Source organism: Pygocentrus nattereri, chromosome 8 (assembly GCF_015220715.1).
Source record: "Pygocentrus nattereri isolate fPygNat1 chromosome 8, fPygNat1.pri, whole genome shotgun sequence".
NCBI classification, from domain to species: Eukaryota; Metazoa; Chordata; class Actinopteri; order Characiformes; family Serrasalmidae; genus Pygocentrus; species Pygocentrus nattereri.
The window spans coordinates 37,791,724-37,810,327 of NC_051218.1; the positions used below are offsets into that span (position 1 = coordinate 37,791,724).

Sequence of the window (18,604 nt, forward strand, 5' to 3'; positions counted from 1 at the left end):
AAACAATATGCTTTTAAAACAGGTTCATATCCACACATGTAATAGGGAGAAAATGATCAAATACAGCGGCCATCAGGCGGTCAGCAGTAGGCCATCAAAAACAGTTGTAAACAGGCAAGGGGTACATTTAAAGCAGGTAAGCTATAAAACTCATGGCCTCATGGTTCTGCTATAGAGATACTAAAGCTGACAGTGTACTTTAAATGAAAACACAGTGTAGAAGTGAGACAATGGGCCTCGTTCACTAATATCTTCCAATTTTTTTTCTTAAATTAGGCCTTGAAAAGCTCATGATGTCAGAATGTCAGATTCATGACATTTTCTTTTGTTTGCACCTTTGTGCTCTTGAGTGTGTGTAGATTCTGTTCTTACCTAAAAACAAATCCCAAATAAGTAATCACTGGTGAATGTCAGAATCTACATAAAAACTTAAGAACGGCAGGTGAATAAAGTGCATTGTGTTTTCTGCCAAAACATGACTGGTTCGACCTTTTTAGAGCAGCTATAAAATGTAGTTGTAGTGGAGGTCCGTCAGTTGAACTGTGCATTTTTCATCAGTAACATAAATAATTGATGTAATATGTTTGAGTTTAACAGTTATGAAAAGTATATTGCATTTAAATCATTTAAATACTATTCTTTATGTGCAGTGGGTAGCGCTGTCGCCTAATAGAGGAAGGGCCTGGGTTCGATTCCCTGGCCGGGAGACCAGGATCCTTTTTTTCTGAGTTTGCATGTTCTCCCCTTGTCTCTGTAGGTTTCTTCCAGGTGCTCCAGTTTCCTCCCACAGTCCAAAAACAGTGCAACATAGTGATGATTCTAAATATTAAAGTAGCAAGACTGAATGACTGACAATTAAGAGGAACATACTTTACATCAGCATGATCATTCAAATAAATGGATTCAAATTTAAAAACAACTAATTTTTTCATTTTGGATTTTTTTGCAAGCTGCTGTTTAGATAGTGAGAAGATTTCATGATGAACAGACCAATACGAATAGTCCATAATCACTTATGTGTAGATTGTAGATTGGATGGTTTACATGTATATTACATATGCATATGCCCTTAAGTACTTACCAATAAACGTTTTTATTTTTAAGGAGATATTTCTGAGGAGATTAAAGGAAAAATAAGAGAAAATACACTTTCCAAAACTGGGTTATAAACATTTTATTTTTTATTTATTTTTATATTAGAGCAGAGAAAATGGGGCTCATAAAAAGCACCTGCAAGACCTGGGGGACCACCAAAACTGTCCCCATCAGATAAACAGCACTTAAAGCTTTCATCTTTGAGAGGAGAAAATCAAGCTCCACTCTCACTTCAGAGATCAGTGTTTCTGTCCATCTATGAGAAGACAGCTCAGTGCTATGGGTCTGAAAGGATGTTTAGCTGTTGAGAATAGAGGAACTAGACAAAAAAGCTGTAATACAGGCAAAGAGTGGACACACTGATCTGGACACATATTTGATTGTCGATGAAGGTCAAGCAGTGCGTGATTCTGACCACATTACCACATTTCCTAGCCACGCTCTCTCACCAAATTTCAGAGCGATCCGTCAGCATTTTAAAGAGATCTGTGACAAAGAGTGTTTTCAGGGCATGTAAGTTATTTTATCAGCACAATTTTTGGGTTTTTTTTTTTTCGGTTACTGAGCTGTTTGTGAGAAACACAAAATGCAACCTTAGTACGAAGTACTTAGTAATAGTACTTTAATCGGCATCTTGTTTCCTACAACGAAGCAACATTTTGAAGCAGCTAATAAGCTCACAGCAAGTGCTAGCTGGGCTTAAATACAGCCTCCATACTGCGGGGTTAGTGGTTACACAGTGTTACGACTAAGCCAGCTTTAGTAAACCAAAAAACTAATTAAGCAAATTTTGTCTTTTTGTTCCACATGTTTACACAGATTAACAAGAGAAGCATCTGAAAAGATTTTCTGCTCCATTAGTATCTTTCAGATGTTAATATTCTGGTTTTAAATATATATATTAATGAAATTGATATTAACAGCGGGTACAGCTGTAGTTATTCTGAAACAGTGTTCTGTATTTTACTGATGTTTTTATTTACTGTCAATCACTGGGCAAAAAATAAATCTGTCTTTGTTTGACACACAGTCTTTTATCAGTGTTCATATATAATTTGATGTGTGTGTGTGTGTGTGTGTGTGTGTGCGTGTATCAGTTGAGCTGTCCGTCTGTCTTGTAGGTGGATAATATATAATGTGGTTGTAAAATATATTTGTTTCTTACAATCCAGAAATATATTGAGTTTGTTTGCACTAATTCATCACTCACTCATTGGGTGAATTGTAACATTGCACTATGGTCATTTTCAGTGGAATTGTACATGAATGGTTGCTTGCTAGAAACACTTTCAAGCGTTCATTAGTAGCAGAGATGTATTAGTTGTGTGAGTAAAAACATGATTATTCCATCTTACATACCCCAATGTGTTGTGCCCTGCTGTCCCCTACATAAAAACTAATAACTTGTGTGCAAAAATGTGGAATATCTTATACGCCAAGTCCATTTCGACTTTAATTTAAAGACATTAAATATATCCTCTGGCTTACGGAGAGCAGTATTACCTTATACCTTTCAAATTCCGTTGATTGGAACTCAAATTGTAAGTTGACATGACCAAAGAATCTAACCTGACCTGACGAAAGAGCAGAAGTGAATCATTCTTTATAGTGTGGATAAATGGGAATACGTCACCGGTTGAGCAGGCCTGTTCTATAGCGTGGCATAGTTTGTTAACCTTCAGGGGGCTGTAGCACTATTGTACGCCTCTGTACCTTTGCACCTGTGCACACTTTTCCATTGAGGGAGAAAGTAGGCTTATCTAATATGTCACGGTGATATGCCACTTACTGTCAGCCTCCCCACTGTTCAAAGTCACGGTTGGTCTTTTTTTAGGCCCTGCTCACCTTGAATACATAGGCGGTGTCATGGAAACCATCAAGTCGCATCGCTCAGAAAGACCTTACACCTCGCACACACGCTAACTGGCTCTTTCATTAAGCAGACAAGAGTTGCACTTTAACAAGGCTACAAGCGAACGCTTACAGCGCCCTAAAACATCCAATCAACTCCGATCAGGTTTTTTTTATTACCCTAGAGGATATGTATAGGCACATGCTGTACTCATGTGCCTGTGGCGTCAGATAATTGGCAGGAGATGCTGTTAGGATGTAGTAATTGATCTGACAGTCTTCTCAAGAAGTGTTAGGTATGGATGCTGTACTATGACAATAGTATGCGGAAGAATGGGGCTTTGTGGCCTACAATTCTAATGAGTGAAGTCACCTAAGCCACTTTAGACTGTTTCTCCTGTTTTTTTTCTCAGTCAGTTGCCTGTATAAATGCATGTTGTTATGAATGTAAAATCTGAGGATGTTCATGCACACATCCACGCATGCACAAAGAAAACAACTCAACACAAGGTGATAAGAGGGTGCTATGACAAACATTGTCAACTAAATACGTGCTATTCGGTTAAAGAAATGCCGTATGGAGTTAACTCCAAAAAATGTAAATTAAACTAACACCTACTCCCTAATGGAAGCGCTTAAGCTACAGTCAAGATGCCACAGCGAGAAAAAGACAGAACTTCCCAAAGATGCAGCTAATTACTTTTATTGAATGATGCCTTTTGAAAATTGCTACAGCCTTTTAAACTATTTATTTACTTCAGAGCGTGCAGTGTGAGATCATTGTCATTCATCAGTTAGAATACTACTAACAAGGGCAAAGTTTATGCACAAACATTAAGGTTTAACATATTTGGGTTTATATACACTGATTAGGTATAACATTATGACCAACCCCTTGTTTCTACGCTCATTGTCCATTTTATCAGCTCCATACTTTGTTAGCCCCCTTTTACTCTGTTCTTCAGTGGTCAGGACCCCCATGGACCCTCACAGAGCAGGTGCTATTTGGTTGGTGGATCATTCTCAGCACTGCAGTAACAATGACGTGGTGGTGGTGTGTTAGTGGGTGTTGCGCTGAGTAGATCAGACACAGCAATCGAGGTCAGGCAATAGTAGTGGGTGATATACTGGTTGGAATTCTTTCTAAGGCATTAGTTTCACCAGTTTGCCACAAACAAGCCAGAAAACACAGTGAACATACATACTTAAGAGCTGAGTCATACGTTTTTGCTGCCATGTTGTCTGCAGTCTGAGATAGTGCTGGGTCAGGTTGGTATGAACATTAGACAGGTAGAAGGAAGCGCCAGTCTCTTGGGGTAATAATGGACTGGAGCTTTGGATTAGTTTTTAGCACAGCAAGTGGCTAAAATGGTTCTTAAAAATGAAGAGAATAACATCTTAAAGCATCTAAAATAATTTCACTGGAAAAAAAAAGTTTGATATGTTGTACTTGTGACACTGAATACTGCTTTTAAGTAGTGAAATTGTGTAAATATATTAATACCTATCATATGGTTAGGTTAAAGTTAAGATCAGTATCAGTACTTGGTATCAGGAGATATTTGAAGATTAGGCATCAGATCAGGGTAAAAGTGGTATCGGTGCATCCCAAAAAAGGCACAGCAAGAACTTTATTAGTCTTAATCTTTTAGCAGAGATTACAAATGCTTGCTACTATAATTTACTATGATAAACATTGTTTCCCATAGGGGGGTAGAGATGTGTAAATAGCCATGAGAAGGGAGATTCGGAGAGCTATGGTGATTTTACCGAAAGATTGTATATAGCTAGATCAGTCATTTTTGTTTAATTCTCTCAGTTTACATCAGACTGCATACGACTCTGTGAGCCGAGCATCTGAGCCTGAGACTGACTAAAACACAACAAAAACTCTTTTGCAACGCACACCTCACACCTCGAAATGCAGCATCTGCCACTAGCCCCATGCAGCAAGCTGCTAACAAAATACATTTCATTGACGCCCAAAATCTCAAAGTGCTTAACACAGGAAGAAAAGTAAAACAGAAAAAAATCTAGCACCATGGTTTCGAATTAACAACATAATAACAAACAACAGGAGAAAATAAGCTTGAAGCTTTAGGCATAAACCAGCCTCAACAAATATTTATTTAGATTTAAATATACCTATTGAGCATGTGTCGCAAATATTCTCTTGAAATCTGTCTAAGAAGCTATATAAGAAAAGATGACTACCATCTGAGCTGTTAGTGATCCGAGGAGTTTGCCGTAATCCTATTTCAGCTAAACAAAGTGGTCTGGACAGGCTGCAGTGCTTCAACAGATCACTAATACAGGCCAAAACATGGCCATTAATGCCATAGAAAGCCATTAGCAAGGCATTGTGATTAATGTGGATCTTAAGAAACTTGTGTAAACTGAACTTGAAGTAAAACATTTGTGAACAACCTTTAAGCTGCCTTGACAAAGCCATCAAATAACAGTCCAAAGTACTAAGCGCTGTTGATTGTTTTTTATAACTGAATTTGATTCAGTTAGTAATTCCAGGTATTTTCTTTGGTGTTGCTACCAGGTTGCTATGGTGTTCCAGCTTATTGTTGGTTGCTTGGTGGTTGTTGAAAGGTCACTAAGGTGTTGCTAGGCCATTGCTATGGTAGTTGCTAAGTTGCTGCTATGGGATTCCAGGTGGACATTACAGTGTTGCGGCCATTACAGGCCATTTCTGTGGTGTCCCAGAAGGTTACTAAGGTGTTGTTAGGCCATTGCTAAGGTGTTGTTAGACCATTGCTGTGGTATTCCAGGTGGTTACTAAGGTGTTGTTACACCATTGCTGTGGTATCCCAGGTACTTGCTAAGTTGTTGCTGTGGGATTCCAGGTGTCCAGAATGGTGTTGTTTGGCCACTGCTTTGGTATCCCAGGTGGTTACTAAGCTGTTGTTAGGTCATTGCTATGGTATCCCAGGTAGTTGTGAAGGTGTTGTTAGATCATTGCTATAGTATCCTGGGTGGTTGCTAAGGTGCTGTTAGGCCATCCATCCATCCATTCTCTAAGCCGCTTCTCCGTCAGGGTCGCAGGGCAGACAGACAGACACAGACAGTCACTCACACACTCACACTCACACACTCACCTTGCTGTGAGGCAACGGCGCTACCCACCACGCCACCGTGCCGCCCTTGCTGCTGTTAGGCCATTGCTATGGTATTCCAGGGAATTACTAAGGTGTGGTTAGGCCACTGCTGTGATATGCGTGATTAGGTGGTTGGTTGGTGTAGTGGTTAACACTTCTGCCTTCTACGCTGTAGACTGGGGTTCAATCCCCACCTGGGCGAACACCCTACACTATACCAATAAGAGTCCTTGGGCAAGACTCTTAACACCGCCTTGGCCTCCCTGTGTAAAATGATCCAATTTCAAGTTGCTCTGGATAAGAGCGTCAGCCAAATGCTGTAAATATGCCAGGTGGGTGCTGGTAACATACTTTTATGATGGTGATATTTGAGGAGTATTAAAAAACATTGGCTACAGATTATTTACTGACTGTGGTGGAATAAGATATATAAGTGTAATATTTATGTATTAAATAAGAGAAATTAATCAAGATTTTGAGCATTCCCCACTTTAATTTCTATGAAATGAAAAAAATGTGCTTGAATATCAGAATGATAAAAAAAAAGCACAGGTAGCCTACTCAGGTATGGGCTTTGCCATCTTCCTTTTTATGGTTCTACCTTGAAAACTGTAGAAGGAATAGTGTTGCAAGTTTCCAAATGGGTTGAATAAGCTTCCATTGCTTGTTGTCTACATTAGCTTCATCGTTCTACTGCGAAAGAAGCAAACTTCAGACACCAAATTTCTTGGCTGACTATATTTGGTGTAATTAGAACACATCTGTATGGACAAAACTACAAACAAAAAAGTTGGGATGCCTACTCAGTTTCCAAAGCTTTTTTGAAATGTGTTGTTAGCATGTCTTTGTACTATTTTCAATGGAATATTGGGCTTAAATGATTTGCACACCATTACATTCTGTTTTTATTTACATTTTTCACAGCATCCCAACTTTTTTGGAAATGGCACTTTAATAGACTTGCTTGGCATTGTTGGGCAAACAGGAAAGACCAGTGACAGGCAGCCATTTTGGAGGATTGGGACGTGTCCCGTGTCCCTGAGCGCATCTCCACCTATCTGCTGAGCCCCTGTCTCTTAAATCCTTCCTAGGAAGTGAACACACTGTTCCGTTTGGCTCTGGAGGGTCCCTGATGTTTTATTCAGTGTCTTCTGTGAAAGCTGAGGGGACAGTGCAGCCTTGTCCAGTCCCCTCTCCCCCTCCTCCCTTCCTCGGATCGATACGTCCGTGTCTCAGAGTCCCTCTCGCCATCTCTCCTGTCTGACATGCCGCCTCACTCGCCCGCTGTTTGGTATTCTGGAGTGGGAGCGCCTCATGCGCCGCAGCGTACATCCATCAGAGCGGCCCAAGATGAAGGGATGAGCAGAGTGGGGGGGGGGTGCAAAGTCTCTGTCTCAATTCTCTCTTCCTTTCCTGAACATTCTAGACTGATATTCGGTGTCTCTGAGACTGGGTGGTTCTACAAATGCACGCTCAAATAGTTGTACTTGGCTGTACTTTATAGTTAGGGTGGACCTTGTCAGACTGGCCATCCTGGGCCAGTTCGTACATCTTTAGTACATCTCTGCTTCTTAATTCTTATATAATTAAGTGAGGGAGATTGTTATACTAAAAAATAATTTTAAAAAATAATTTACAGTTTTGCTAAAAAAACCCTAGTCTAAAAAAGAATAGACTAAAAAATAATAGACTATTTTGCTGTCTATTGCATTGCTTATTCTGTTAATTTACAAAAGGATCCGTTTTAGTGGGCGTAGCATAGTGGCAATATTGGCGCTGGCTGACCTCCATTCAGCAGACCAGATTTCAGTTCCTTCTGGACAAGCGCATTATGCTTACATCAAATTAGAGTCCTTGAGCAAGACCCCTACAACTATAGTCCTTTACACTGTTATAAATAAAGGTTCTGGGCAGGTACATTTTTCAGTTCATCAAGGTACAATTTAAATATTCCCTTAAAGATACAACAGTGTTTTCAAAGTCCAGCTGTGTACCTTAAATAAGTTTTTCCTGGTGAAAAGTATGTATTTGTACCTTTTCATAACCCGATGTTCTAAACAGAATAATAAGAAGCCTGGAGATGTGATGGGATGTGTGGAGTCAGTATAATTTAGAAAATACCATTTCAATGGATTATGGTACAATTATGTTCCCTGACTAAAGGTACTGAGATGCTCCCCTGAGTGTACCACCCCAGTGACAAGAGGGGGACTGCCCCAGTGACCATTTCATAACTTTATTTCTAAGAGTGTACTTATGTGCCATAATTTAATTGTAACTTTTATTTTTGTAACTTCTGTTTTTGTAACAAAGTCAGAGTTGTCCTCCATGGACTATTTGGGTGGTGGATCATTCTCAGCACTGCAGTAACACTGATGTGGTGGCAGTGTGTTAGTGTGTGTTGTGCTGGTACGAGTGGATCAGACACAGCAGTGCTGCTGGAGTTTTTAAACACTACGTCCACTCACTGTCCACTCTATTAGACACTCCTACCTTGTCAGTCCACCTTGTAGATGTAAGGTCAGAGACGATAGCTCATCTGCTGCTGCAGTTTGTGTTGGTCATCCTCTAGTTCATCATCAGTGATCACAGGACGCTGCCCACAGGACACTGTTGGCTGTATATGTTTGGTTGGTGGACTATTCTTAGTCCAACAGTGACACTGAGTTCACAATATAATCTTTGTTAACATCTAATATCTGAATGCTGAATAGAAATCTGAATGGTTTTCACCATGGGACGATATGCTACCATATAAATGGCCCTTACCTTAAATAATAACCCCATAAACTCGGCTTACTCTTTTGTTATTTTCTTTAAGCTTATGTAGTTACACTGTATGTCCAGTGTAATGTCCACTTTTAATTAGTGAATTCAGCTACTTTAAGCTGCGCCCACTGCTATTATATGCTTTCATACAACTTGTATAATCTCTGTAGAAAAGCTTTACCAATAGAATGTGATGTGCTAGAGCAGCGACACATTAGCCACGCCCAATGCCACCAGTTGGCTAGAAGTGTATAGAGCTGGGGAACTGCGTTCTCTGGAGTGATGGAGCTCCAGTCGATACCGTTGGGATGATCAGTATATCAGTACTTGACCTCACTAATGTTTTTATGGCTGAATATAATCAAATCCTCACTGCAATGTTCCGATATCTAGTTCCGACATCAATACTTCTGATTTCAGAAGAAATGCTGGATGAGCAGGTGTCTGTACTAAATGAGGTCAAGGAGTCTGGATCTATCAACTGGTCTTTAGAGTTTAAGGAATAACTGGCCAACTCAGGGACTGCATTCTTTGAAGATTCTTGAAGGCTGCATAGACTCATGAAGGCTGAACCCAAATAAGAGGGTCTGCTCTAAGGCGGATTTTCTATTAGAATCACAGCACCGCTGTTCCCACCCTTACTGTTGCATCAGGAAACGGCTCTCCTGTCAAGATCTTTTAAAGTTCTTTAAAGATGGAGCCAGAACTTTGCTTTTAGTTTTTTTGATAGTCACTCGCAGTCTTATAAGTCTCTCTGTCTGCTTCTTGCTCCCTAAAATGCAAAGAACAGTACTTACGTTCGCTTCTCTGCTGATGCCACAATGTTTACAAATTCTGGCTGGCAAGCAATGAACCTCAGGATATGTTGGCTGGCAAAGGATCCACCCATTGGATCATTTGTTGCCATGGAAAATAAGGACACATTTCTCGGACGCATATGAAGGAGGCTTTGAAATGGGACAGCCTAGTCATTCAGCTGTGGCGCAATCGGCCTTCAATGCAGCCTCTGAAGGATGCAGCTCCTGAACTGGGACACAGCTAATTCAAGTCTGGTACCTCAGGGTTTCACCAACAGGTATCAAACATGATCAAAGTGCACATGGCCCAACAGAAGGCCGGGATGCTAACTTTGAGCATTAGCTTTGTTTGAAATGTGAAAGTAGAACGTTCCTTACTGTGGCACTGTCTCTTATGGAGTTAATAACATGTATTCTGTTCAATAGTTGGTTATTACCTCTGCTCTCCCTCTGAACTACTTTCTGCTCACTGAAGCAGGCTGGTAAACTCTTAAATGTAACGTAGCAGCGAGGAACCGCTGTGACAGAAAGGCTGCAGTTAAGTTCACAAGAGGCCCATCTATTCCTCTCAGTGAGCCCCAATCGTGGCATCATTTACCCTCAAACGTGCAGTCTTTCAGATCGGGAAGAAACAGAATGACAACGTGTGCGGAGCATGTCACTTTCTGTGTTTGTGTGTGTGTGTCTGAGTGTTGCTGCATTGAGATCTCCCTCATGGTTGGTACGTGGGGGCTGTCGGGAGGGCTGGTAATTACCAGTTGTCTAAACAGACAGATGGAATTAGGGAGAGTGACGGGCAATTTTCGGTGCGCTTTGTTTTGGAGTGGAGAGAGAGTGAGAGAGTGAGAGAGAGAGATAGAGAGGTAGTGGAGGAGGGGCATGTGCTACCTGACACTGTGTTAGTACCTTCTCTGCACCTAGTGCTCTTATCTCCTGCTAACGCTGCCATGAGGTGCCACTCTTTCACCCTCCAGACAGGGTACATCTCGCCCTACACTTGTATTCCTCTTAGGCGTGCGCCAGTCATGAATTTTTACGGACATTTCCACTTTCTTTAAAGCCAAAATGGCAATTTTTTAGCAGCCAAACCTTCAGCTACAAAGACAGTAACATTGGGCCTCATTCGTCAACCGTTCTTGAGAAGAAATTTCTTCTTGAAACCTAGTTATGCAGTTTTTATGAAGATTCTGAAATTTACCAGTGCTTTCGTATTTTAATACTTTTTCTTTTAATCTTTCTCAAGACCACATATAAGAAAAAAATTAGGAAGATATTGGTAAATGAGGCCTGTTGTTTATTTACTGTTGATTCAAACATTAAATATAAACTAGTGCTAGGCTTTATTGATAAAAGTAAATATCATCCAAATAAGTGACCATTTGAATATATTTCAAGGAACACTTTGGCCAAAGTAAGAAAGAATGTGTACTTGTATCTTACAGCTGTGCCGTAGTGTGAGTCTCTGGTTTAAAGGTCAGGAAGAGCCCCTTCTAATGATGTAACTTGAAGGTGAAGGGAAGTTCTGAGAAATTACAGCAGCAGGCTGCCAGCAAATGCAGAAAAAAGGGAGAAAAGAGCTATTACTGCTAGGAAGCCTCATAATCTTATTGCAGCCAGATAACGGTGGTAACTGTCTTCAAATCATTATTACTATGGGTTACTCAAGTGGCAGAATTGAGATGAGGTTAGCAAGGTAGCTGTCTATCTAACTTACCTCAGTCAGCCTGCTTTTCTCTGACTGAAAGCATAAAAGTCTTGTCTCTGGCTTCCATGTTGTGCTGAATAAAGGCAGAATAACTACCTTCTTCATGATTTATTGAACAACTAAGTAAGAGTTAGGATCGGTTGGCACTACAGACTATAAGGGTCCAGCCTGTGCCACCTGCTGCCAGCAGCAGGGTGATGTTCAGGGAACTACAATTCCCAGAAGCCCTTGGGCCGATTAGGCCCACCATGGCACACCTGAGGACTCCTCTACTTAACGCCGTGGCAAACAGCAGCCCTTTACCATACCTTTGTAGAAGGGTGAAGGGTATGGTACTTCGCTCAGGTGGGTATTTAGATGGAAAGGTAAGAAAAGAGGGCTGGGAGAAAAAAAGATAAATAGCCTCAAAACAACAGAAAGAAGAAAAAGAATAAAAATAAAATAAAAAAGAAAAATAAAAAGGATAAATTGCCTAAAACTGCTTAAAACACAAAAAGAAGGCTTAAACAAGAAACGCCTCCAAGCCGAGCAAAAAGTGTTTGTTCCACAAACAGGTGAAACATAAAGCTGATCTTCCTCTTATAATTACAGAGGAAGTGTCTTTTGTTTTCTGATTATCTTTTATTTTACTTTTCTATCTCGGCCTTTGTTTGAGCATGCTGTTTTCAGCATCCCCTTTTGTCTGCCCTTTCACGCCATTTTTTCCCATTTCCATTCATTGAGGTGTCTTTTGTCTGTAAGGTAGTGCAGCGGTGGCTCCTCTGACCGCCATTCAGTATGAGCCTGGCTCTGAGCCACCCAATGTGCATAGGTATTTCTTTCACACTCCATCACCTAATTAGCTCCATTAAAACCCTTTCTCATGGGTTTTCTGCTCTGCACTTGGGTCGGCCTCCCTGCCATCCCATAACAGACAGAGTTGTTCCACCTCTTCTCTTAAAAGCACAAACAAGCGCCCCACAGCAAGGTTGAAGCCAATGACATGGAAGAAATTTTGGGGTGGCCAATCAGATTTCAGAGCCTTGCCGTGCGTATCTATGGCTCTGTTATGTGTGCACTCTGAAAGCATGCTCAGATGGCGGTGCATTAACGCAGTAATGGAAATCCAGGTTGGTTTAACACAATAATGAAAGTATTCAGCTTATATCTATCTGTTCACATTGAAGATTTATAGGGAAGTTGTTTGACTGGATAAAGTTTAGATAACTCGAGTATGAAAGCACATTTTAAACCATATGAAATTTAAAGTTACTTACAGAGGTAGCTATCTTGCTAGTGAGATTGAGCAAGCTTCACTTTAACTTTTGTGGACGACAACATTCTGGAACTTATAAAAGCATAGCAGTTTTTTTAAATTATATTTTGTTCTCCATGTGTTCCATGTGGTATATTTCCATAACAAAACAACAATGCCCATCATCAGCCAGCAGGGGGATCCTGAAGTGGACACGCAGCCAGTGTACAAAATACCCCATGGTATTCTGGGGTTCCCATATTGGCTCGCTAATCCTGCACTGGCTGGCTGCTCTCTTGGAACAGTGGTGCTGATCTTAGCTTCAATGCCAACAAAATGGTTACCCCCTGTATTTCGCACCTTAGCGTTAGGAGCAAAAGTCAGCTGATTCCGATCATGCACCTCTAATCCCTCTATCATTCTCAAGCCTGTGCTCTCTCTCTCTCTCTTTCTCTTGTCCCTCTGAAAGTGTAGAAGGTCAGGCAGGGTATCCGCCCTTCCGAGGCCTCTTGCGTAACTTGGCCTGACATATGGATCTTTTAGCACATTTCTGCACTGTGATCTCCAGCCACGCTCTGCTTGGGCTGCAGTGCATGAGTGCTCTCTCATCACTGCCCTCTCACTGCAGATCATGTCAAGGAAGCATCAGCTGCACAGGCGAACACACACCAAAACTGTAGCTGGAAGTGCTTTAGTAAAGTGCTTAGCGGTTAGTATGTGTGGTTGTCCAGCCTTTTAGCTTCTTGATGGTAACAGGTCAGCGCTTTCAGTTGGACTGTTGTATAGAACCTTGGTTTGATATAGCACCGAAAAGGTGCTTGACACGTGACAGTAGTCACACAGCTGGATAATAGTTACGATGTCAAGCTTGTAGTAATCAAAGAACCCTTTTTGGTGCTGATAGAACCAGCACATTCTCTGGTTCCACACAGAACCTTTTACCTAGTCTAACCATGTGTTTGTTGAAAATTTCAATAAGTGAACAAATTTTAAGATGTTCACAGTAGATTAGCACATTAGCCAATGTGACCAGAAGGGCAATGATCACTAATACCAAGCAAGCTAGCTTCCATATGTCAGCCAATTTCTGCATATTAGAAATCTAAATACATGAAGGTGTAACTGAAAAGGCAATGGTCACTTTTGACCATCTAGCTAAGTAGATCACATTAAATATAGGCATGATAGTTTAGTATTTTAGTTGAGTTGCACTCTGTGCTTTAATAAAAGACTTGTTTGGTGGCTTCAATGAAAGCTCTATTAATGTTTAGGAGATGTTGTTATACAGTTCTGTTCATTTAACTTTTACAAACTTTGAGTTCCAGCATTTCAGTTCTATGCTGTCTTTTCTGGAACGTTGAAATGCTTTAGATAGAGACTGTGGACAAGTTCCTATGTGATGGCGTGGCTGGAAGCCTTGTTCTCCAGTCTCTCCAGTCTCTCCAGAAACCCAAATGGAGGTTAACTCAGTGTTATGAGTGCATCTTACACCGTGTATGTTGTACTCTCTTTCTCTGTGCTCTTGGCCTTGTTTGCCTTGTTCTTTTTTTGGTAGAGGTGTTATAGATTTCCAAAAATGTTAAGGTTGTGTTCCCCAGAGGAGCTGGAGTGAAAGGGCATTGTTTGTGTTGCCAGAGTTTGCTAGCATTTTATTTTAGCTTCAGTGTTGGCACCAAGAGATCCAAGGGTAAAGGGAATTTGGACTCCATCAGAATACTGATGTCATAAGAAAAATGTTTTTCTTTATCTAACTGAACAGGAGACGGAAACAAAGTGAAAGTTCTTAACAACATTTTAGACTTTTTTATTCATTTGTCAACTTAAAGAGCAACTACAGAGTATCTTTCTATTGAAAGTGGACCATACAGTGGTTTATCTGATACACCGTTGAGTTTTGTCATAACCATTGCACAAGTATGCCACGAATAAGTGCAGATAATGTGACATACAAACAATGCACACCATGCTAACGTTAGCCTCTTTAGTTGGGTGGCTGAGTCAGGGATGTTTTGGTCATATTTCAAATGAAAATAAAACACAGCGGACCCTTGATCACCTCCCGCTGTCTAGTCTGTAATGTCTGTAGTCCTCTTTGTTTTCGAGGTTGCAGACATAAACGAATGGTCTTTTGGGATTAGCTTTAGCCATCTCATGCCACCTTCTTCAAATTTCCTGTTCCACCTTAAATGATGCTGCAGATACATTAAGGTGTATGTTCAGGTGCCAGAATCTTGCTTCATTTAAGATGGAATGGATATTTTGAACAAAAAGCTGCGAATAAAATGCCAAATTCTGCCTTGTAGAAATTAAGATGTGAAACAGCATTTAAACAATACATAACATCAAATTTTGCCAGGGCCGTGGATTCGAAAGCATTACCGACGTAGGTTTAGATTTTGGATGTATTTTGTTTGTTAAAAATAAAATGAAGGAATATTCCACAATAATTAACCACTGTTAACCCATAAAAATAGGTGTAGATCTAAAATTTTACCAAAAAAATGTATGTAAATATACAATTAGATACATTAATTATACACCATTCTAAATTTTTCCCTATAACACACACGACTACTTACCATCTCCTCTCTCTGTCCCAGGCGGGAATGATCCGGACGGAGCAGGAGGAGTTCTTCATTGAGCCGGTGGAGACGGGACAACATGTGATCGAGCAAGAGGATGGAGGTGATGGCCGTCCTCACATCGTGTACCGCTCTGCTGCCGTGAAGAAGCCACCTGCTAGCTCGCTAACTGCAGATTCCCACGCCAGAGGTCAGTCCTATTCATAGACCTCTCACTGTTAGCCACTTTGCTAACACCCATCACAGCTGCTACAGTTACAGCTTGATGGGAAAGAGCAACCTTTGTTTCAGCACTATGGTTCACTTTCTGGAGAACTTGGCAAACAAATTTGGGGTCAGTTTTAACTGTTTTATCATTACTGTTGTAGAAGAATTTATAATTGTAAGAATGTTGAAGCTACGTTTACACAGCAGGTAAAAGTGGCCAAAATCCGATCTTTTTCTCCATATATGACACAGATGTGTCATCTGTGTGTCTGTGTGAACAGCAAAAATGCATTGAATCTGACATTTTCAATTCCGATTTGAGACGCTTTCATATGTGGCGCTGAAATCCGATATCTATCCGATCTGCGGCAATGCGACTCTGTCTGAACAGCCAGATCGGAATTCATGCGTCATTTACATCAGTTCAACTCGAAATGTGGCTTAATTTCGTGCTGCTGAGACTGATAAACATTTAGGCTGATGTACCAAAAAATTAGAAGAAACTCATCGCAACTGCTACGTGTTTGAAGAGGTTTCAAACGAAGCGGCTGGACGCGGCTGGAGGAGACCGAGGCTGCAGTGCCAAAAAAAGTTGAAAGAATCCGAGGACATGAGCCATGTGGAGCATTGTTCTTTTGTGTGGTTTAGGAGCTGATCTGTTCAGACTGATGTTGCATACAGATCATATTTAAAAGACAATGTGAATAGCCAAACAAAAGATCAGATTTCAGATTTGGTGAGAAAATCAGATTTGGGCCACTTTTACCTGATGTTTAAACGTAGCCTTGTTTCCATTTTTGCTGCATAGACCTGGTTCTCTCAGATTGTTCGACACTGTATTACACACTCAGGCCTCAGCCAGGCAGATGTAAACAGCGTGGGTTACGTCCTGTGGAGTGATCGCTTCACTTGTGAGCTGAGACCTAAATTACATTTCCTTCTGTGTGTAATGGACTTGCGTTATTTTCAAATAGGTAGATCGGGGGACTCTTAATAATTTAAAGGGGCTTCCAAGCAATGGCCTCAGCCCAGTAGCAGCTGTTTTGTGATTGTGCTGCATTCAAGTACATACACAAAGTAACTGCAGACATCTCTCGGCTAATGTCAGTTCTGAGGATGTAGTGTTGACACCTAGCAATTGCATCTCAAAATGCATGTGAAGCAAGAAAGGTTGTCTTGTATTACATTAACATCTAGTATAGTTTGTTACATAATGATAACGCTTATAATCATGAGCTTGCCTGGGTGCTGATTTAAAAAAAAAAAAAACTATTAGAGGTTTATCTCAGCAAATAGGCTTATCTCTCTGTGACCAATTCCATGACCAGTAAATCATTGAGAGCAGTGTTTAGAGCCATGCAATGCTACTTAAAGGGTGAAATGGACTCATACTTGCTTTCAGAGATTGAGTTGTTATGAATTCTAAGTTCTAATGAGCTGAACTGCACTAAATGTAGCCTGACACTGCTGTATTAGTACATCATTCAAGGACCCCTGACCATTCTTAACAAAGAACAGACAGAGCTCAATATGAACTAGAGTGGGAACACAGTCTCGATGAGATGCATGGTCTGTTCAAGAACTTTAGTGTCCGGCAGCAACGGTAGTACCTTTTCTCTCTTTTATCTCTTGGAAGACCAGCTATAACTGGCAGTAATCAAAGCACACTGTCATTTTAAGTGGATTAGTTCTCATATCAAGAAACATCCTTTAATTCTTTCACTTTAAATTTTCAGTTCATAATGGACTAAAACTATCTCTATTGTTACAAAATGAGGATCATCACTTACGTCACCACCCACGAGGAAATGATGTTTTGTTTTTTGTTTTTTTTAACATGAAAATAACATTTTGGATTACATGAAAATAACATTTTAGATGTCATGGAAAGAACATTCCAACTGTTTAATCATACAGAAGATATACATTAAGGTAATGTTAAAGATATTTAACTTTAGATAATAAAAGATTTTCCCAGTTTGAAATTTGTGATTGCAAACAAGTGCGCTGCCAGAAATCTGCTGGTGTTTGTTTATGTCAGATTCCTCCCTTTCAATAATGCACACCAAAGCTACTTGTGTGCTAGTAGTTACCCCTAGTGGAGAGTTTTCAGTCTGATAAATGTGAGCGAGTGAGTTACAAAACCATGTCCACATGCTTTACAAATAAAGTCTCGCAAGTAAATTAAGAAAATGTTTTGATTCCTGGTCTGTAACAATAATATAATGTATGTAACATTACATTTATTATTAAAAAAATATTTGGCAACAATATTTGGTTGGGTAGTATCAGAGTACATACAGCAATATGTAATCAGGATACAAAAAAGGTCACTGTATTCTGTTACGGACTGTAATCAGAATACAGGTAGCTTATAAAAATTGGGTGATTACCAGTGGGATTACATTACATATACATACATTATTTATATATACACACATGTATATGTCACAAGTCTTTCGTCAGTAGTTTAAGAACGATGGACGCTCAACAAAAGTGTTAATGTGTATGAAGTACTGTATCATTACCTATAAGTACCACAACAAACATGTTGGTTTGGTGAGAGCTGAGGAAGCATACAGGCACAACATACCTTTCTGAATGGCCTTATGAGCCAGTACAGGCTTTTCAACAGACAGAACACAAATGATGGCCAAACAGAGTTTTTAGAATGTGCTCTATTTATACTTACTGTTGGTGAGGAGTTTCAAAAGAAGACATCTACCAAACTGACCTTGTGATTTTGTCATAAAGCATAGACATTTTGCTTTGTGAAACAGTGCTAAAGCCGTCCTGTTGATATTAATTTTCTCTTTATTTAATAATACAACTTTATAAGGACAAGTAAGGCAAAAGTAACAAAGTGTTGAAATTACGTTGCTTTAGTTAGTTTCTGTAGAGATGCTTTTGGATTATGTTGCAATAAAGTTTTTTTAACCTGGTGATTTTAAATGCATAATTGCTTTTCATTAGAACAGCAAAATAATAACAAGTCCAAGGTTCGATTCCCCAGCAGCTTTTGATTAAGTGAACAGATTCATTGGCAAAATAAAATGCTTGCAAAACAACTTCACACAAAGACCTAGTGTTCAGATGGGCAGGGTGACCTGTCCTTGGACTATGTGAATCTCCGTGTTGTGCTGTTTTCACTCCAGAGACCATAAGCAGCTCTCTGCAGTTGGCACAAATAAAGAAAAGATTGGATTGTGTAGTAAAAAGCTTCAGTACAGTGTGACCTGCGTGTGAGAATCAGGAGG

General features: G+C 40.1%; 1 protein-coding gene across 3 annotated transcripts in view; it reads left to right on the top strand.

Moving 5' to 3' along the window:
* LOC108424192 (A disintegrin and metalloproteinase with thrombospondin motifs 2-like) overlaps nt 1-18,604 on the top strand; it is a 267,657-nt gene that overhangs the window by 92,753 nt on the left and 156,300 nt on the right. For all 3 annotated transcript variants that reach the window (XM_037540729.1, XM_017692032.2, XM_017692033.2), the window contains exon 3: nt 15,159-15,330. In XM_037540729.1, coding sequence (XP_037396626.1) covers nt 15,159-15,330 — 172 coding nt within the window. The remainder of the gene's footprint in view (nt 1-15,158; nt 15,331-18,604) is intronic.